This window comes from Chroicocephalus ridibundus, chromosome Z, assembly GCF_963924245.1.
Source record: "Chroicocephalus ridibundus chromosome Z, bChrRid1.1, whole genome shotgun sequence".
In the NCBI taxonomy this organism is placed as follows: Eukaryota; Metazoa; Chordata; class Aves; order Charadriiformes; family Laridae; genus Chroicocephalus; species Chroicocephalus ridibundus.
Genome location: NC_086316.1, coordinates 57,591,779 through 57,613,185, shown reverse-complemented (window position 1 = coordinate 57,613,185; position 21,407 = coordinate 57,591,779). Strand labels below are relative to the sequence as shown.

The following is a 21,407-nucleotide window of genomic DNA, read 5'->3' as shown; positions in this document are numbered from 1 at the left end:
ATGAATTTTAAGATCATGGCTTTACAGCAGTTGGCATTTAGTACTATTCATGTCCCTTTTTTGGCACGAGTACACCTATATGGGAAGAAGAGCTGTCTCCCTTCCTTCTGCTGTGTGAGCCCACACCACGAAAGCTTTCTTCCCTCAGTTGATAGGCTTCACCGCAGTCACCTTCAAATACATAGAGGTACGCCTTTTCAGTTACATTAATTGATAGCATCCTCTTTGCCTGCTGAACTTGGTGAGCAGACCAGGGGGAGAATTAGTCAAGGCAAGCTGGGGATAGGATTTTGTGCGTGGTAACAAGGTGGTGTGCCAGTGCTCTTTTAGCTTTTTCGTTTTGCTTGATTGGGTTGATCTGGCACATCATAGCAGAGTATTTCAGATATAAAGTTACTTCTGAAGCTTTTGCAGTACCTAGCTTGTAAGAGCCTACTGCAGAGCTGATGCTTGGGGACACCCTCACAACACAAATGACGGGCAGCAGCATTCGTCTTGTGAAAATAATGTTCTTGCAGGCTGCTAGTCCGCACTTCACCATTCCTCCTGCCAGTAGAGACTTCTGTGATCTTACTTGCTTGCGAAAACGAAAGTAAATTACAGGTATTGACTGTCCTAGCGCATAGTGTTTGAGGAAGAGATAAAATGAATGTATGTTGAAATATATTAAACCTTGGAATGATGGTGTTGTCTTCTTGGTTATGTTGTGCTGTACTGTGATTTGAAATTAGACTGTGTATGTGTAAGAAGTCTTGGCCTAGAGGGTCTGTTGACTCACTGTGAGATTGCCTATTTTTTGTGGCATCTTTGACACTCCTTAAAGAAATAAAAGCAATAGTGTGTTTTCCATGGATTTTTCTCTTGAAGCCCTGCAGAATCTGTAGCTGACTTCTGCTTAAGTGCCACTCCAATTAGTGAGATACCGAAGACATGATTAAGGGAAAAAGAGGTGATTGTCAAAAAAGACCATTTTCTTTACATCAGTAAACTCCGAGGACTGGGTGTTCATTCCTAGCTTGTGGGTTGTATCGCATGTTTCCACTCACCTCCATGTGAATTTAGTGATTTACCTTGCCTAAGATTTTAATTTCTTAAGGCCAAAATTTTTGGTTTCTCTCAGTGTTTTTCTGGTGAGATGCCTGTGCTGAGAGATTAGAGGTAGTGCTTTCTGCCTGCAAAAGTGACATCTCCCCAGCTTCTAAATGGCCTAAACCCAGGACCCACCTCTCCTGTTCTGTAGGGCAGAGTGTAGTTCAAGGTCAGTGTCATGTAACTTACAAGGTGTTTCTCAGGGGCTGATCTGCAAGAAGGACTGTTATTGCTGGAAGACTTACGAATTCATGGGGTTTGCATACTGTTATGACAGCATAACATTGCACAAATAATCATAAAAAGTTTTACAGTGAGAGCTAGGCTAGATAATACTTGATGTCAGTGGGCGCAGTGATGCTGAGGTTGTAAAACGCTGTGCGGCACTGAAGATGGTTTGTTGTAAGGGGAATGAGCTCTCAGCTGCTGCACGTGGTTAAACACCAGTTCTGCTCATGGAAGGTTACCAGCTAGGGAAGATGACAGAAATACAGTGTTAAATGGAGAAGGATGAATGAGTTTCTCTGTCAAGCACGATAAGGAGTTACAGGAGAGTTTCAAAGCATGATCCACAAAGAGGAATCAGACCTTGCACACACCTTCAGGGGGTTTTGCTGGCAAACCTATATAGGCTGGTTCTCTCTAAAGGAATCACGTAGCTGTATCTACACAGGGATTTTTGTTGGACTGCCTGTACTTGACTTGGGTTTATTTTCTGCATGCACAGGCTATCTTAACCAGTCTTCCAGTATGAGTGAGCCTGCTTATGTGACCAGTAGTGCTATAAGTATTTTGATCAAGGTTTTTGATTTTTGCTTCTTTATCAAAATGATGGCTGTGCTATGCCCACTGTGACCAGATCAGGACAGCTTGCTGAGCTGTGAGCCTACAGGAGGGTTTCTTTGTTGGTACAAGCTGCCCGTGTGCTCACTGGAAGGTATCCTCGTTTAAGCAGTGTAGTCAAGACTCCTGCCTTTTCCAGGCTTTGTTGGTGGAGGCAGGCTTGTCCTGGAACAACTGTAACCACACAAGGAGAATTGCATACTTAAAGATAACTTCCGGATGCAGACAAGGCCTTGAGCAGCCCAGCTGTCTGCTGTTTCAGAATTTAAGGAGCAAGGGAGAAAAGCCAGGGAGGAAACGTGTGAGTGTGTGTGGGATGGGATGAGGATTAATGCATCATTGAGCCTTGGCAAATAAACTGAATCACTGAATCTTTAATGTAGATTAATGTCAGATTTCATTAGTCTTTGTTCTTTGCAGAGGCTCGCGTACTTGAGTGGATTTGTAGAGGTGCAATTTTTTTAGATATTTCTGTGTAGGTTTTGTTCATTTGTATACAATTATCCCAGAAGCTATATCCATCATGATTTGATAAGCATAATGGAGATGATAGTTTCGGTCCAGACCCCTTCAGTCATCTGTATTCTGCTGCTTCTGCCAGCTCTAAGGCAGATAATCAGATATGCCTGGTGTTGCACCTGAAGAAAAGACGAGCTTAGGTCGAAGAGGAAATGTAGCAGATGTGGTGGTCACCATGCATCTCCTGTCACTCCAGTGTTGTGTGAGCATCTGGACCCTCCCTTGGAGCTCTCATAATTGTTCATTACAACAGGAATTTATGTGCATCCAACCAATTAACAGTTCGATGAGTTAGTCAACATTAGTACTGCAAGTCAGAGCATGTTGGTATGCAGTGGAAGTTGGTGCTTCTGAAGCTGGTCTCGGTGTGACCCACTTAGGGACAGCAACTGGAAAATGATGGGGTGACCGCAGTCTCTTCTACCACAACAACAGTAAAACCTGGATGGACACATCTGAATCTAATCAGGCTTCATTCTCCAGGCTGGCAATGAAACTGCTGGCTTGTGACCCACACCGTAAAGATAATCGGGACTCATTGTGAGTCGGCATGCTCCCCAAAAAGTGTTAGAACTCTTCTGGTTCCTACAGCCATACGATTAAAAATCTGCAAAATGCGGAATGTGCCCCCATATCTGGGGACCAGTGGCTGAGTTTTCTTTGTTACTCTGGTGACTCCAGGGATCCTGCTTCAGAGAAAGGCTAAGGCTAGCCAAGCGGTTTTGGACAAATTCAAATTTCAGAATTTCATGTAACTTCTGCTCTGAGGTGGTTTGGGTTTTTTCCCCTTTTTTTTTAATGAAGCTTGGCAAACAAGTATTTTCACTTAAAAAAACTCAACTTTTTTGTTCTTGCCTTAAACCAGTTTAGAGCAAAAACCTGAAGTAAGTATTGGTGAGAGTCAGACTAAGAAATTGTAACTCCTTTTCTAATATGGGAATTACATTTAGCATTTCGAAGTGCAATACCTAACATTGTTGAGATAGGAAACTGGTTTTAAAAAAATTCTTAAAAAGTAGCAAACATGCAAAAATGTCTTTTACTAAATCCAGAAAAGTGTGGCTGTGATAGGGCAGCTAGTAGTTTGAACTCTTAAGAACAGCTGCTTGCTAGTAAAAAAAATTTATCTTTTCAACTTCTACAACCTGATTGTAGTTTCTGGCACAGTTTTTCCTCCAATAAGCCTGACCTTTTTACAGAAATGTGCGGTCTAACTCTCCAGAAATAGGTGTAAAATGTGTAAAATATATGTGTGTCTGTGTGTTTATGTGTAAATATATACACATTGTGCAAGTCACCCGACACAATCCCGATTTTATGTGTAAGCAGTGTATTATATACTGTATTCATAACATACCCTTCACACTACAGATTTATGCTAAAAGTATCCTAATGTTTCTGACAGCTCATGTGTGACATGAATGCAATCCATATTTCTTGGAGGAGCTAATCTAAGCGGTTTATTTTCCGATACTGCTGATAGGGCTATATCTCTAGGTGTCACCGCAGTTGAGATTCTGATGGTAACATATTGTTTATGGGTCACTGCCTTTGTCTAAAAGAATAGGTTGGAACAGAATAGCAAAGGTTAATTAAGTTTGTCTATCAAGGAGGGACAGATATAGATGTCTCTTGTATTTTCCGTGCTAGAATCAAAGTTAAGGCAGGGTATCATAGACTCGTTTTTCCCTCGTGCTGGAAAATATGCTTAGTTGGTTTTAGGAATGAAACAAAGCCACTCTGGGCAGCGGGAGTGCAGCAGTAGTTGTGATGGGTCAGCTCACGGGCAATAGCACTGCAAGGTGGGAGAGTCGCAGCAACCCTGGTTTACAGCTGGGGAAACTGAGGCAGGGAAGTGTTAAATAACTTATCCATGGTCACACAGCCCACAGGTGAAAGAACGGAGATTCCTGATGTCTGGGTTTCCACTCTGGTGCCCAGCGGATGCTTTCTTGCCTCACGCCAGAAACCAACTTGTGAATTCTGCTGTTTGCAAGTGACGACACATAAATGCGAAATGCAGTTTTAAGCCCCCCGAAGCTGGCTTTATTTTTAAGATAAAGGCAGAAGGAGGAGGCTATGTTAAAACTTCTAACAGAGTTTCTCTGGTGTTTCCGTAGTTACTGGTTTTGTTTTAAGGCAGCTGTGGGTGGGACAGAGGGACGGAAAGCCTGGGTGAAGTGACGTGGCCAAGATCAGGTGGCACACCAGGGGCAGAGCTGAAGGATAGTACTTAGGTCTCCTCTATTGCTCTGAATTTTTTGCAGCCCTTTTCACCTCTTCCTAGTTGTCCTTCTTGGGAATAAACCCCACAGTCAGTCACAATGAACTGCAAAATGAGAAGGTGCTACTAAGAGTAGTGCTGGCCTGCACACAAGGAGATTGCGGCTGGCAGCTTCTGCAAATAAAAGAATTAGCCGAGTGATGTTTTGTCTGAATGAATCATGTGGGAAGGGCAGGACAGTTTTCTAGTCTCTGAGGCTGGAAGAAGTGAGCCACCACTTGTGTCTGCTTTGCCTCTTTGCTGTCTCTGGTCTGGCCACCTCCTCTCCTCGGCTCTTCTTCCATGAAGATGTGTAGAGGTTTAGCAGGTGCTGCCAGGAGCTTGGAAGGAGGAGCTGGGCCTTACATTGCTCTTCCACCAGCTGTTGAGAAAGCTCTTCTGCAGGAATGGTCTGAACTGATGCAAGACCATTTTCTTAGTGCATTCCTGGCATTTGCTACATATTCTGTCACTGTTGGACGCTGCTGTGGGGCTGCACTGACTGTTGTGCTCAGTGATGGACAAATCCTGCTTCCAGCTTACCTGTTTGTGGATGAGCTGTAGCTGCCTTTGATTCCCCATGTTGGCTTTACAAGGGAACAGGGGAAGAATTTCCAGTGCATGCATGGTCTTTTAATTAGGCCATATTTGTTCATGAGTTATATGCATCCCACTGTTGCTTATAGTACATCCTTTAAGAAGTTACTGAGTGTGCGCTGTGTTGCACCATTTAGGGGAACCTGTAAATGCTGAATAGGCCAAATGTGCATCTCCGATGATCCGTGTCTCCCCCTGAAGCCAGTGAAGTACTTGGTGAATCAATCCTGCAGCTGGGGCAGGGCGGGAGCGATGTGTGGCTGGAAGGGGATGCACTGTAAGTCAGCGGCTTGGGTGTTCAGCTCAGGAGCTCTGCTTGCTCTCTGCACGCAAGTGCATGCCTTTCCCTTCCACAGCACTTTCTGCCCTAAAACATGCGTTTTTCTTATTGCACATAGCCTGGGGTGATACAAACCAGAGTGGCTTGTGGGACCATCCCAGCCCTTGCCTGCCTTGGCCTCGCTGTAGGGCTGGAAGGGGCGAGGGAGGCAGGAGGAGACACCAGAGGGCCAGGCACCTCCTCCTGTGATCCCTGCATTGCCTCGGCATTCACCCAGGACAGGACCCAGGGGAGGATCCCAAACCCAGCATGTGGCTGCAGCCTTCGGCAGGCCAGACTGCCCTGGACTGGAAGTAATCTGAATATTCCAGGGCCTCCCCAGGGTTGTTTTTATCACCCTTTCTGGCACCCAAAAATGTGCAAGGACTCTTCAGAGCTGCAGGAGTTAATACAGAGCAAATGCCCCTTCTCATAGGGTAGAGATCTCCTAAGCCCCCTTTTTAATGCAGCGCTAAGGTCAAGAATTTTTACGGATGGTTGTTTTTTTATTGTTACTGTAAAACAGGATTGCTAAGCACTATAAAAAGGAAACCTTATGGTTCAGATTTACTGCGGTGTGTATTCTAAACAGTTTAATAAAACAAAACCAAAAGCTTTTAGATTTTCTTCAGTGGTTAATACGCAGCATATTCTTTGCAGAGCCAAGCCTTTGGCTGTCGGTCGAACTGTGGTTCATAGACTTGGTGTGGGTAATAAGATTATAAAACATGTCTCTTGCTAGCCAGCTACCACACACTAATAATAATAGTAGTAATAATTCATTGCATCCAGAGATTTTAGGTGAGTTGTTTTTTTAAGAAATGGAGAAAAACCCTAAAAAAGGGTTTGAAAGGAAACAGGTCACTGCATCCACTCTACAGAGAGAGGAAACATGCACGTGATCGTTGCGGTGCCAGGGAGTGATCCCTCCATTTTGTTACAGCTGAAGTAATGCTGTCTCCTGCAGGCGACCTTTTCTTGGTTGCACACATGCACTTGCTCAAGGGAGAGATGGAGATGTGAAGACCGCAGATGCTGCCTCACCAAGGGAAGGAAGATGATGTGTGCAGAACAGCAGACAGAGAGGAGTTTGCTAACTTTTTTCCCCCAGTACTTCTAGAGCTGTTGAGCGTTGCAGATGTGCAGATTCAGCATGGCTGTTGGACTGAGCTTTTGGCCAGTTTGTATTGCAAATCCATAATTTCAGGGCAGAGGCAGTCTTGGTTTTGTGGAGGGAGTCTGTGCACAGCACAAATGACCATTTCCAGGTGGAGACTGCCCTTTTTCAGAACAACAGAGGAGACACCAGTGTCTCTTTCAAGTTGAGGATGCTTTGGGATGACACATTCATTTTTTTTAAGAGCAATTTGCTATTTATCATGGATGAAACTTAGTGCATGTTGGCCTTTTTCTGTATGCATAGGGTACAGATGGTAGAAAAATCACCTTTTAAGTAAGACTCTTACTTTCATAGGCTAAAAGTGTGTCATGATGATCCTTCAGTACATGTGCAAATACGTGCAACTGTGCTGCCGTCAGAAGATGGGCAGAGATGCACTTTGCTTCCCGCAGACAGCCACCGCTGGCTCTCAGTACTGAATCTCACTGCAAACGTGGCTCCACATGGGAAGCGAGATGGTGTCCTCTGTCTCAGAGAACACCAGCAGGATTTTAGGTGACTCGGGCCACATTACGTCCAGCTAAGCATACTAAAATGCGTATTGAATTATTAAGGGGGGGACCTCTGGAAAACAAGGAGTGACTGCATTCTGGCTGCTTTTCTGGGAGGTGCCAGTGCCTCCTTCTTCCAGGACCAGATCCTGAGGGTCTGCTGGCGCGGGGTGGCCATCTGGGACAGCAGGTTCACCCCCTGCCTCCGCTGCTCCCCAGGTCTGAGCATTGCAGCCTGGTTGAGGAGCAGGGCTCCCTGCGTGGCTGGCTGGGATCCAAGGGGACCACAGTGGAATGGCCAGAGCTCCCTTAACCAAGGTGAGATGGGGCTGAAAAGGTTGTCAGGCCCTTCCACTTGCGAAGACAACATTTAATGACATAGCTGGATGTTTGTTTCTGTTGGCACTGCTGCCTTTAATACCTGGTACAAAACTTCTCTGCCCAGAAGTTTTCCATCTTACTGCTCATTCACTGCTCAGCAGACTTAGTGAGATCAGGTAGTCTTACCTTTCCTGTTGAAAATCCTGATCTTGTGAAGTGTTTGGCTGCAGTTTTTGGAGCACTGTAGCCACGTTACATTGCAGAACTTTGGAACAAATAATAGTACATGGTAGTTCTTTCATAAAACAAAAATTTTAATAAGCATTATTTCCTTTCTGAGGAGATTACTTTGGATGATTTCAGGGCATTGGAGTAGGATAAACTTGGATTTCTGAGTGCTGCCAACTTTGCTGCAGGAGGGAGAAGGGGTTGTCTGGTGGCCACCATGCTGATAGAGCGGACCTGCTCAACAGTGTCCAGCTGTGGCTCCACTGCAGGCTTCCTATGTAGTCTGTCCACGACTTGGTTTCTCTGGGTAAATTAGGAAAATATTTTTCCATCTCTCTGGGTTGTAGGAAAAGCGGTGTGTTTGCATGTGTGTGTCACTGTTCAGATGCCGTGAAGCATGTCCTGAGCGAGTCGAGTTGGTAAGACGGTCCTCCTTAGCCCATAGGTCCCCGACAGAGCAAGTACCACTGGTCTGAGATGGGTTAGCCACTGGGGGGGGATGTGGGGACTGGATGGACACTTTGCCTCTGACACTCCAGGTGTGTGCAGTTGAAGGGATCTGGAAAGCTTGCCGTGGTGTTGTTTGTGCCAGAAGCAGGGGACTTGCCAGGAATCTCCTTGCAGTGAAGGCTATGTGCTTGTGTGCCAGACGTGGCTTCACCTGAGGCAAGGTAAACCAGCCATAGGGATGCTGGTGCTGCTGCTAGCTCGCATCCTGCGCCACGCCACCTCACCTGCAGCTGAGCGGTGTGGGCACGCCGGGAGCCAACAAAAGCAAAAACCTGAGGCCAGGCCCATCAGGATTTTACTTCCCACCCACCCCACCGTGAGCTCCTTCAAAGCCGTGTGTGTGGGGGGCAGGAGGCTGGAGCCGGGGCTCAGCTTTCACAGGCTGCTGTTGTGCTTCTCTCTCCGACAGGTGAAGGGCGTGGAGAGCCGCCACGCCATCAGCTCCCAGTACCGCATGTGCTCCTACTACCCACCCGCTTCCTACCTGGGACAGGGGGTTGGTGCTCCCACCTGCCTCCCCCAGATCCTGACCTCTGAGGACATCCCATCCTACTCGGAGTCGAAAGTGAGAGGTAAGTGCACCCAGAGGGGTGTCTGGGACCACCTTGCCTTTCGGCAGGCACCCAGGAGGTGTGGGTCGCTGCTGGGAAGGAAGCTGGGCATCAGAGAGCAGGTGTTTGCAAGGTGGACCTGGTCGAGGGGTTGATGTCCCTGCCCATGGCAGGGGGCTTGGAACTAGATGGTCTTTAAGGTCCTTTCCAACCTAAATCATTCTATGATTCTGTATGACTCTATGGTAGACATTTTCCGGAAGGGTTGTAGTGGGGTGTCAGCATAGGTCTGTTACTGTGCAGTGGTGCAAGCCTGTACTTCAGAAGTCTAATGGTTCAGGAGTGCACTTAGTCATACCTTTCTGCTTCAGTGTGTGTCTCTTAAGTTGTACAAAGAGTCATTTGAGGTGCCGTCTCTGGTGCTCACCACCTGGCTCCTTCAAAGGAACAAAAAATTGTCTTTGCCCCAGCCACAGAATTATCTTTCCTGTCCTTTCTTCTCAGAAATACTGACTCTGATTTTTTCCACAAGCCTCCCATCGAGCTTTTGCTGTCCTCTTCTTTCTGAACCATGTGTGGGAACTATTCCTCCATCCCAGCTGTGTCGTGAAGCCCTTTGCAGACTTGCTTCCTTGTTTGCATTCAAACTCATCACACCATGTTACTTCTACTGCAGATAATTTTTCCTTTTCATATCTGGTGTTTCTTGGCTCTCCTAAGGATTACTATCATCTGCAATAATCTCCAGGAAAGCATTGCTGAATTTACCCTTGGTCCAGTAGTAGCTTATAGTGCACACACAGGCGTTAACATGGCCCTTCTGGAGTAGACCCAACTGCATTCAGATGCTTCCCTATCCCTGGAACAGGACAGCAACTGATGCTAGAAAAATAAGAAGAGAAACAGAGAAAGAGTAGGGTGATTCTGCTTTGTATGTCCAAAATCCTCGCACTCCTACAGCATTCAAAGGTGTCCCAAACTGTTGATTGCCTCTGAGCCAGGTTCCATGATTGTTTTTGGTCATGGCCTTACTGTGGCTGATGTCCTGGGGGCTGTTGCATTTCTGTTGTGAAAAATATGGTGGTTGTGTCATGACAGGACCTTAAGGACTCAAATGAAGTTTGGAAGGTGAAGTGTGTATAAAGTCATACCTGTGGCTGGTGTAAATCAGCACGGAGCCCTTGAGTTCAGTAATTCCAGAATGATTTATGCTGAGGAGGTGGCTGCTCTTTTGGAGCGGCTGTTTTCTGAAAGTCTTCTAACTAATTGTGACGTATCGGATAGATGAGGAAACAACACGTGGTTTGATGAAACCTTAGACTTTTCCTCCTTCTCCAGTAGTTTTAAATGGCTTAGAGAAATCAGTGATCCTTGGTTCATTTTCCTGCTCTTTTCTTCAGTTTTATTTTCTTCCCTCTTCTCTGGCCACCACTGAGCAGTGACGTCTTCCTTTCTGCTCATTGGTCGGAGGAGCGTTTGGCTTTATGCTCAACTGCAGTTGACACTTTTTCTTGCATCCATCACTACTAACTCACTAAGAAGCCTTACCAGTCGAGTGTTCTTACAAATAGACAAAAGACCTTATACCCTTTGTTCCCAAACGCACTTCAGTAATTTTTCATCTCTCTAGAAAAAGTTGTGCGTAATGTGCCACTGATTTTTAAACTGCATAAATACTGTATTTTCAATAATCCCTGACTGCTTCTCCAGACAGTATTCCACACACAGATATTGTTCCCTAAGTTACACCATCAATCAGAAACCGACAAGCAGTGAGATGTAATTTACTGAGATCAAACAGCATTTTCCAGACTCTGAAGAAGTGCTTTTCCATAGCAGGGAGCTAGTGGGTGAAAGAGGCACCAATATTTTGTGAGAAACTTGAACATGTGAGCAGGACCATACCCATTTAATGGGCTTCTTAGAAGCATCTTCTTTTTCATTATGCATGTTCTTGGAGGAGATAGCTGCTTTTACTTTTTACATCCACAGACAAAATAATATTCTCAGAGCGTTGGTCCCATGATGTTACTTCTACGATGTTTTTCTTCTGGTGGTTTTCACAGTCCTTGGAAGGTTTGAATTTTTTTCCATCTTTATTGTCATCTGTGTGAGTGCTGAGTCAGCCAGCAGGCTGTGACTGGTGGATCCTGCGTATTAAAGAGGGTGGTCCATTCCCCCAAAGTACTGACTGCCCATGCTGCAGGTCCTGTCTCATACAAAAGACACACTCTTACGCATTTCCCCATTGCTTGTTGGGCTGAACTTTCTGTACGATGCCCGACTGCTTTGCATGAAGCCTGGTGACATGTTTCTGCAGGGTTAGCAGTTGACACTTGCTAAAGACAACTCTAGTGCATGTTTTAAATAAACAAATCATATTTTACTCCTCCCTTTTCTGCGGTTGAAGTGGTAACCATGCTCAGAGACTTTGTTTTCTTTTTAAGAATACTTGTTCATAGATTTTAATTTGCAGAAGGGAACATTAAGATCATCTAATCTTACTTGCTATATAATGCAGACTGTAAAACTTCACCTAATAACTTCTGCAGCAACTCCATAACTAATTTTTTACAGATCTATGAGTGAAGACGTACGTATTGTTAATCCAGAATTTTTACAGGATGGTAACAGTGCGTATAGAAGAGCAACAGGTCAAAATAAAAACCTTATTTTGTAGCCAGATTTACAAAACATTGTAAACACGTATCTTTAACAGAAATGGTTATTAAATTCCCAAGCACAAATCTGAGATGGTCTTACAACACATGCAGTCTGTTACCCACAACTCAGTTGTAACTTCAGCTCTGTAGAAATCTTGCCGGTTCGTGCATTATCTCAGCTAGTATTTCAGTCAGCCTGTTCCATTACTTTTGTTCTGCTAAGTTAACTGCCTGTTTAGACCAGTTGTATTGAAAGGGAGGAGAGATGAGCTAGCAGATCACTGATTTACACTTTCTTTGTTTTTATGAATGATGCAAAGTTCTCAGGAAGCTTCTGACATTTGTACATGAGGCCATACCGTGTTAGTGTGTTGCATATAGTAATGGGCTGACATTTTCTGAATGGCAAAACACCATCAGTCAATCTCCTTTCAATCTGAAGCGGTTCTAAGTAAAATGGTTTTGCTTCCAAGTAAGCACAGCTGCTGCCCTTCCAGCTGAAACTGGAAGAAATGGGGAGAAAAAAAAAAAAGACAAACCAGTGACAAATGGCAAAAGGATATTTTTCAGAGGGCTCTCTTAAATTACCAGGTTATGAGTTTTGTATAATTATTTCCAGGTGGGAGAGGGATTTTGTAGTCTGTAGTTTCAAAAGATTTTTCCTCTCCTTTTTCTGCAAGAGCAATGAGAGGAAAAGATGTATGAATGTATGAGAGATTGTTATCAATCCCTGTGCATGGAAAGCATACTTCAAAACATGGCTTTCTTTTGGAAGAAGCCAAGCTGAGAGAGAGATCCTTGTGCAAGGTGTCCCTGCCCACGGCAGGGAGATTAGAACTAGATGATCTTTAAGGTCGTTTCCAACCTGAACCATTCCGTGATTCTGTGAAATAGAAGGATGCAAAGGAGAAACATCCCTGTATTTGCAGACACCTTTGATTTTAAAGTAGTTACTTTGTCTTAAAAGTTGGCATGGAATAAAAACTCCTCTTTGTCATTATTATGTGAAATGTTGAGATAGTTGTTCTGTGTGCCTGTGCCTGTGGTGAAGGAGATGGCTTGCATTTAAAATGTTGCTCTAGCTGCTTTGGGTTTGAATTTCTGTTTTTCTGTCTAAGTGTCAGGATAGTTGGAAACAGAAGTAATGAAGCACTGGAGCAGTGCTGTATTTGTAGCTTGAATATAAAGCAGGAGCCTGAAACGCCTCCCAAACACAAATAAGAAAAAGTGATCATTTTGATCACTCTCTTATCATTTTGTTCATTTTGATACAGAAAAGGTCAACAGTTTTGTGTAAATTAGCAAACACCATTTTATGAAGGAGAACTTTTCTAGTAACAGATTTTTTTTTTCATCAGAACGGCTTCAGACATTTTCAAAACACCTTTTCACAGTTCTTTCTAGAAGTTAAATAACTGGTAGCCCCAGTTTTACAGTCGTGGAAATCAAGGCAGCACAGACTTTTCCAGGGTCTGCATTTAAAGACTCCCCCTTGCGTCTCTCCGCTTGGATGCTGTATGGAGAACAGTGCTGACCCATTGGAGAAGCCTTCCCCAACAGGAGTGGCTCTGTGAGGAGCCTCTTCCAGTGGTTTCACAATCAAGGACATGTTGGAAACAGTCTCCCACCTTAAGACAAAAGGTTTCATTTTGGCAAAAGCATCGCTGGAATGCGAGGAATGCTGTGTGTGATGGAAACATGCATGAGAGGTTGGATGTTTCTTTCAGACCAGGTTACTGTGCACCAAAGTTATGCTCCTTTTTTGAGGTTTCCTACACACAGTACTTTTGCATGGGCCTGTGCCCTTGAAATGCCATGCGGGATAAGAGTGAGGCTCCAGAGCCACAGGTGGCACCTGGCTGTAGGATCAGAGAGGTGAAGGAGACCTGGTATGCAAAAGGTCTTTGACACGATGCCCTCAGACCTGAACTGCTTTCTGCAAGCATTCAAGCTATATAGACGACACTGCAACAAAGCAGACTTGTTTGGTATGGCTAAGAAATTACCCCAAAGAGCGGAAAAAAGCCTTGCATCTATTTGCTCTTTATTTGCAGCCAGCTGGCAGGGCTATTGTAATAAAGCACTTAGAGAAGTAGGGTATAACAGCAGAAAATAGCCCAAATTTTCCTCCATCACTGTAAGCTGAAGAGTTGCTGTTGCTTCGGGGTCTGAGCGTTGTCAAGCCTGAGAGGTGCCACTTCGACTCCTTTTCCACACGCCTCGTCAGTAGAGCACCAGCAGAAGTGCATCTTGGAGGGGTTTCAGCAGCAGAATGTGCAGGGAGCATATAATTTTGCTCCTAGAACTGGTACAATTCAGCAATATTTAGCTTGTGTGTTTTGTGTGTGTGTGTCTATCTGTGCATCTTTTGCTTAAAAAGTGACGTTTGTTCAAGAGTATGCTATCCCTAGTGATGAAGGAGCAAGCAGCATTTGTTGAAACTCTAGATGGTATTTTCCACTATCCATCTTACATAAAACTTCACTAGTAAATTTTAAAATAAGACACAAGAAGAGAGGAAGGGATAACCATCTAAATCTGGAGATCTTGGAACAGTCAGTTCAAGTGGGTCACTTGATCTTTACACAACTGTTTTATCTTTTGTTGTCTGTTCTCATTGCTGCTGCTTACAGTCCCCAGTGGCTGTGCTGTGTGTGGCTTCCCTTAGGCACTCATTGCAAGGACGGTGAGCAGATTTTAAACTGTGTTTTCCCAGGCCTTGGTTTCCACTGCCAGTTGCGCATATGCACTGCAAAGCAGATGCCCTTTTAACATGCCATTTTCATTTTCAATAAAAACTTGAATTTTGGGCTTAGCAGACTAGACAGTTCTTGGGTTTGGAGATTTTTTTATCTTTTAGACCAAGCAGGTCGCTAACCCTGTTTTGTGACGTTCATATTCATACTTCATCATTTCATTAGCTGTAACAGCAGCTATCGAAATACATTTGAGAATGTGAGGCATATTCAATATAAGCCCTGGTAACTAACTCATTTTTCTATGTGTTGAAGCCTTTTTGTAAATGTCTCTATGTTCTAAATGAGGTTGGATTTGGTGATGATTTGACCAATATTAAAATAACTTTATAAGGTCTGATTGATAGAGAAGGGAATTCCTGAAAGGAAATGAATGTAAGCATTTGCTTACATCCCATTTTGCTTCAGTTTATTCCTGATTAGAAGGCTTATTTTCATAGTTTCTTCTCTAAATGCAACCTTTATGTTATACTCGCTCAGAAGCACACAGAAATAAAGCAATAGGTGCAGCAAAGCCACTTGTCATTGGGCAGTTGCAGAATTAGCGGTTTGATTCACAAGTTGTGCTGATTCATGCCAGGGCGGCTGATGAGCCCTTGCTGTTTGCTCTGGGGGAAGCTGCTGCCCCTGCCGCAGGAGCTGAGCAAGCTGTATTTTTGTTGGTTTTCTCCCCAAGCCTGTTTTTGTAGAAATTGCATTATTTTTGGAGTGGGGCTGTAGCATCCTCTAGGAGGAATGCTAAGCTCTCATGAAAACTACTTGTGAACGCTTTTGTTTGTTGGTGACCTAGCAAGAGAGAGCGGGATAGCCTGAAGTCTTGGGAGATGCTGGTGGGACCCCATCCACCCAAACCAGCAAAACCACATCCACCCAGAAGAGGGTCAGCCCGGACAGTTGTTGAGCTGTGGAAGAAAGATTTCTGTCATGGCCTGTATTTATCCACGCTATAATATTTAGTGTAGATAAAAGGGTGCAGGATTTTTGAAGTTAAAACCTACATTTCAGGCTTGCAGGCATTGGTTTGGTAAAACAGGGATTTAAGGAAAGTCCTTGTGTTTTGAGGAAATCAAATCAGTGATACAGTGCAGATCCAATACAATAAATTTAAGCCTGCAGCCAAAATCTCTACTTTTCTTAATTTTCTTCTATGAAAAGAAGTTCCTGGTGTCCCATCAACCCGAGCCTGAAAACAATTTGTTTTGATGCGTGCCCTTCACTCTTGCTGGCCCTGGCTGAGGGTGTGGCAGAGAGCAGGCACTGTGGCGAGTGATGCCACCTTGATGGCACGCTGCAGAGTGCACGTGGTGGTGCTGGACCCCACACCGGGCATCAGCATCTCTCTGTAAGCTCCTGCAGGAGTGCTGTCCTGGGAAAAGTAATGGTTCCGTTTGATTGCTTTTGCCAGACATCTTCCCTCTTTTCCTTTTAACTTTTTTTAGAGAGGGAGGTTTCTTCTCAGTCCCTCTCACAGTTAGGAGGGTTTTGGAGCCACGTGTCAGAGACCAATGGTTTATACCCACTGGGGCCCTGGACTTACTTTCCACCTGTTTGAGCTGCTCTTTGTGTGGGACGGAAGATGTTACTTCAGCTGGTGAGGCTGTGTGGGTTTTTTCCTCACACTTTAAAGGATATTGGATACTTCACTTAAAAATCCACACATCAGTTGATCCTCTTCTTTTTACACCTGGTGGGGCTTCGACACTGATTTTATTACCTCTAGATGCAGAACTTTTCCCACTGCAAGCAGAAATTGATAGAAATAGTAAAACAAACTACCGTAAAATTATAAAACAAACGAAGCCGTCTTGTCAGGACAGTGGTGATCACAGTGTGCTTACCCAGGCATGATTTGTAATTGTGACAAACAGCGGTACTGCTCGCCCCTTTGCTTTGCTTTAGTGTGCAGTTGCATCCTCGTAGCTTGGCTGGTTAAGAGAGGAGAGAGCTCGCTCCATCTTCAGCATATTCTGTGCGTAAGGGTCCGTGTAGAGCATCTCATAGGTCATGCCAGCTTTGTAGTTCAGGTGAGAGTCTCCAGCGGAGCTGATGCTTCTGCCGCCTCTTCTGCTTATAAAGGCGTTCCCATGAGCAACCCTTTGCAGATTGTGAGAAACTGTAGCAAAAGAAGACTTTGCTGCTGATCTCTAAAGAAAAGAAAAGAGGAACTGAAAGGAAAAGGTAGAGCAGCGTAGACTGGCTTTGCCTCGAGCAGGGAGGCGGTGAGCCAAGTTGTGGCTCTTTGCAGGAGGTTGTTGCAGTCCATGGCGCTGCTCCCACATCACAGTGATCTCGGGAGGGGCAGGGAGGAAACAAAGAAAGGTAGCATCTCTCCCCACTGCTGTGCTTGCATGCCCTGAGTGATTTCCTTTCTCTGTGCGTTATACCCTGTTGCAAGGGTAGACTTCTGACAGAAGAGAACAGAAGTGGCTTTCCTGCAAGCAGTGGGCAAAGGAGCCGGGGGACGGTTGAGTGCTGCGTTAACTACACAGGATACAGTAGAGCGGTGTTGTGTGAGCAGACAGCCCATCATTTATTCTGCCCGTTTTATAAATATGCATACTTATATTGCATGTGTAAATAATACCAGGGTATGTTGCCTGCGCATGATGTATGTAGCCCTGCGGGGCAGGGTGGGGGGTGGATACCAAGGCTACTTAATGGGCTTTCTTAATTTATCAACTATTAGCATGCCTGCCCATCAAATGTTTTTAATTCTATGCTTCAGTGTAACCGATGAGTTTATTTCCAGTGCTCCTTGCAGGCACAGCTTAGGCCAAGTACAAGTTGAATAACCTTCAGGAAAGCTGTGCTGTCCTTCTGTCGGCCGCTGTCTTTGAAAATTGCCTGCAGAGTTAGTGAGCAGGAACAGTTAAGATTTACAAACAATGATGAAGCTTGTCATGCATCTTTCACCATTCATCATCTGGGTGCCGTGGCTGGGCGGTGAAGTGTTCTTCATAAAAACCAGCTCAGTGTGAAATACACCTCGCAGCAATGTTTACTGCTCTGAAACTCGTCAGCAGCCCTTTATAGTAAATCCAGATTGCGATGTGACATTACAGTATATCATTGCAGAGCGCGCTGGGGTTTACACTAGGAATGAGTGCAGTTCACACCAGATGAGATGTCGAAATTGAGTTATGTAGGAATTTGGCTGTTATATGGGGATAGCTTTTGTTTTCTGAGGACTGAAAGTTAGCTTTATATATATAATATATATAATCTACACATACCTGTACTTGTGTGTGGGTGCCTATATCGATAGAGAGATATATATACATGGATATATGGATACACACATGCTATGCGCACATTCTATATACAAACACTGTGTATGGTCAAATACAGATTTCTCTGATGGAACACTGTCTTATTTTTATGCTATTTCTTAAAAGTATTTCAGTATTTTGTTTAAGTGCAGCGTTTTAGCATTGGCTTTTCAGCAAAGTAGCCTTTTACTTTGAAAAAATACCGTTGAATAATACAGTTCTTCGAATATTGTAGTTTTATGGTTCCTTGGCTAGAAATACAAAATGTGAATTTTGGTTTAGCTTAATTGGGTTTTTTGTAGGGTTGCTACAGCAGATGCTAACGTTGAATTTCTCAGCAGCAGAGCCGGGGGACCTGTGAGATGAGGGTGTTACATACAGACGGTGTGCTGTGCTCCGGCGAGGCAGAGCTGCTCAGCTGGAGGAGGTTGCTTCTGAGATGTAGAGGTGATGCAGCTGGCTGGTAACCACCAAAACGGAGCTAAGGCCCATTGGTAGGTTTTGGTTTGGGTGCAGGGTTGTTTTGTTTTGTTTTTTTTTTCTTGGTTTGAATGTCTCCCAGAGATGCAACTTTGAGCAGAAGATTTGGAGGAAATTTACCCAGGAACCTTAAAATACAAAAACTACAAAAGTTACTGGTGCATCTGGCTGGAATGACAGATGGTCTCCCTGCTTGTTTTAGTCCCTTCAACTGCAGTGGGAAAACAAGGTCATTGAGAATAAGATAAAATAGTAGGTGCCTTTGTCCAATTACATAAGTAGGAAGTCAGTGCAAAATACAACCAAGACACTTCTCTGAGTAAATTGAGGGTTAGTCTTTGGAGGTAAATCTGCTCTCTTGGGGATCTGGTAGTCTGAGAAATATCCCTGGAGTTAAACAGTAATAGCCACATGAAGTAGAAAGCACACTGTGTTGGTTGGCCCACAGACAAGGACAGTAACTTGCTTTAGTGAAAGTTTGGTGCTTTGGTGGCAGTTAGCTTATTAAAAAGTAATGAAAGAAAAGATTGGAGATAGACCAGCAAAGTTTTTAAGTACTTCCTATGATGTTGTTATTTCAGTGCTATACTGCAAATCCTGGGAATTAAGTTATATTTCACTGTTGTTAGTGCTGTGACTGCTTTACCCTCTGTGTTTGAAACAGACCTGGCATGTCCTGGACTCTTCACCAATGTCTTTCGGTTTTATTATTGCTTGGCTTTTCGGCCAGAGGGAGAGATGTGATGTTTGAAATACTGTTGTATTTAATTTTAGATTTCTGAGACCCATGCTCTGGTATTAAATATAGTTCAGAAGTGCAAAAAGGAGTGGGACTGCAGTTGGTACTGCCAGAGAGGAGAGAAAACTATACTTCATTTGTCCTCCTCAGCTGTTTTCAGCTGCTGTTTTTGCTTTGAGTGCTGGTCCTGCAGTAAAATCATACCTTTGTAGCTCAGAACAGTTTCCACAATGTGTTTATTGTTACTAATTTTATTTAGTTGATTTATTCTGTTTTTCTAAAAAAACACCTAACACTGTAAAGTTTACCTTTCAGTCTGCTGCAGGCAGTATGAAGGTGAAACTTCAGATCCACTCATCATGTAAATACAGAGGCTTCCAGGCATACCAGTAGAATTCTAGACTTGTTTGTGTTCATAATTATCTTAATGATACAGTATTAATCTCACCTGCTTTTTTACCAGAGGCTTTAAAGGAACCAGTGAGCTTTCTCAGAGGCGACTGGGGGAGGTGGTGGTGGTGGTGAGAGGGTAGAATTATTGAGCATTATTTATGAATATTTTTTTTACTTTGTCCTTTTATTTTGAGAAGGGAAAGTTTGGACATCTTTTATGTTACTCTTGTGGCTTGAATTAGAGGGGTGGAGAGTAAAGCTGTCACTTATAACGTAGTGGTTTCAGGTGCCAGAATGTTGCATATAAAATCAAAGGGACGTATTTCTTCACAACCTTGACTGCTTTATGTACCTGTTCGGTTTCTAGTAACTTTACTAAGCTGCAGTCTTCAGATATATATAGTAAGTGGTGCCTTGACATAGGGGTGCTGTAATAGCCTTAGGAAGCTTGAGGTCTTTACGAATACATACTTAGAACACTATCATAGAGCTTGTCATTTAATTTCCCATTCTTGCAGGTGACTCGCTCCTCTTGCCGTGTCTGCCATATGTAGATTGAAAGAGAGTTACGGGAGTCAGGGCAGGAATTGCAAAAAATACTCCAGAAAGGTGCCATATTAACAGTATTTGGTGCAGTGCTACCATCCAATTGCTGCTGTCCAGACATCTCCGAATTTGAGTTAGATGGGCAAGTGCTGGCCAGGACTAAGGGAAAAAAAAAAAGGGGATCTTGGATGCAAGTTAAGTCAACTTAATTTGATGTTGCTTTCTTGTGGTGGGGGGTGGCATTTTGTTACGGTGACCGTGCAAGGAGTCAAAGCAAACGTATCTATAGAGCACTGTAAAAACAGTCCGGGAGGAAGTTGCTCAGAATAGGGGGAAAAAAAACCCGTACTGCAAATAAGCTAACGGTGTGTTGGCTGATTATAATGACTGTCTTACAGCATCCAGGAGCTGTCAGTCATACCTTAATGTTTGCAGAAGTGAAAAGTCAATGTATAGTTGTTTAATTTGACATGACTCTCGGGTTGAGAAAGTGTAATCGCTGGAGGGGACAGTTAAGTAGCTGTGCTCCGTGTCAGCCTGTCTCGCTCCGACTACTGCACTAAACGCTTTCCTGATGAGCGATAGATTTGGTTAAATACCAGGATAATTGCTAGCTACAGCATCCAGCACTCTTTTAATGCCTTGTACTACATCTGTATTAGCTCTTGCCTGAGGGTGTTTGAGGTTTCTGCAGGGACAAGGCATGTACGTTCAATTACATTGTTCTCCTTCGGGTTTTGAAGGGCAATTGTTGCAGAGCTAAATAGGCTATAATAAATTGTATTTCGTTTCTTCCAGACCTGTTGAAGTGGGTCAGACATGGAAGCGTTATAGCTGCTTTCTGCCTGTAAATGACATTTTGTTAGTCTGCCCTACAGAGAACACAGAAAGAAGTATTTAGACAAAGTGTTTTTTCACTTGCAAAATGGAAAAATACCAGATTGTGTTTGCGCTGGTGCAAAGCATGTTTTGCATGCTATAACAGTATTTGCTTCCCCTCGCTGCTTTTACACTTGTAAATAAGATCATATACAAATGCATATTCATGCTCTTTGTGCATAATCGGAATAGGAGACGGACTCCACTCTCCCCTCTGTAGTTAGGAGGGCGTCAGCATTTTCGTTAACCTTTTGGTGCTGTTGGTGTTTTAAGGAGAAGACTTGAAGTGGCTTGGTGGTTTCTGCGGTGGGCTGGCATAGCTTTTGCTGGCAGGGCACGTTCCCCTCGCATCGCAGCGCAGGCACACGGTGGCACGGCATGAGGGACGTGCCAGCGTTACCCCAGTGTTTCTCTTCAATGTACCCCACCTCTGCTAAGAAAGGTCTACCCTGCTCTTGGCACCTACGGGTTGGACAAGATGCGAGAAAAGCCGAAAGCATCCGAGCACAGATGGGTGTATTACACCTCACTTTAAAAATGTTTGAAAGGGATTGAGGGTGGGGGGCATTTATTTTTGAGATACGCTTGTCTTAAAAATCTGGAAAGACCTGGAGACTGGTTTTTAAGTATCTTCAGAATCAAACTCTTCATGTGCTGGGATTCATTTTAATACATGATCCAGAAAGAATGGGAGCCAAATTAAACCACGTAGGACTCCCTGTGGGTCATCTAGAAATAAAACAAAAAATTGTGGCTTTGTTTCCCCTTTAA

At 44.0% G+C, this 21,407-nt stretch overlaps 1 protein-coding gene across 2 annotated transcripts in view; it reads left to right on the top strand.

Annotated features, from left to right (window-relative positions):
* The window catches only part of DMRT1 (doublesex and mab-3 related transcription factor 1), a 59,862-nt gene that overhangs the window by 25,010 nt on the left and 13,445 nt on the right, over positions 1-21,407 (top strand). For both annotated transcript variants that reach the window (XM_063320380.1, XM_063320381.1), the window contains one exon: positions 8,770-8,932. In XM_063320380.1, the coding sequence (XP_063176450.1) occupies positions 8,770-8,932 (163 nt within the window). The remainder of the gene's footprint in view (positions 1-8,769; positions 8,933-21,407) is intronic.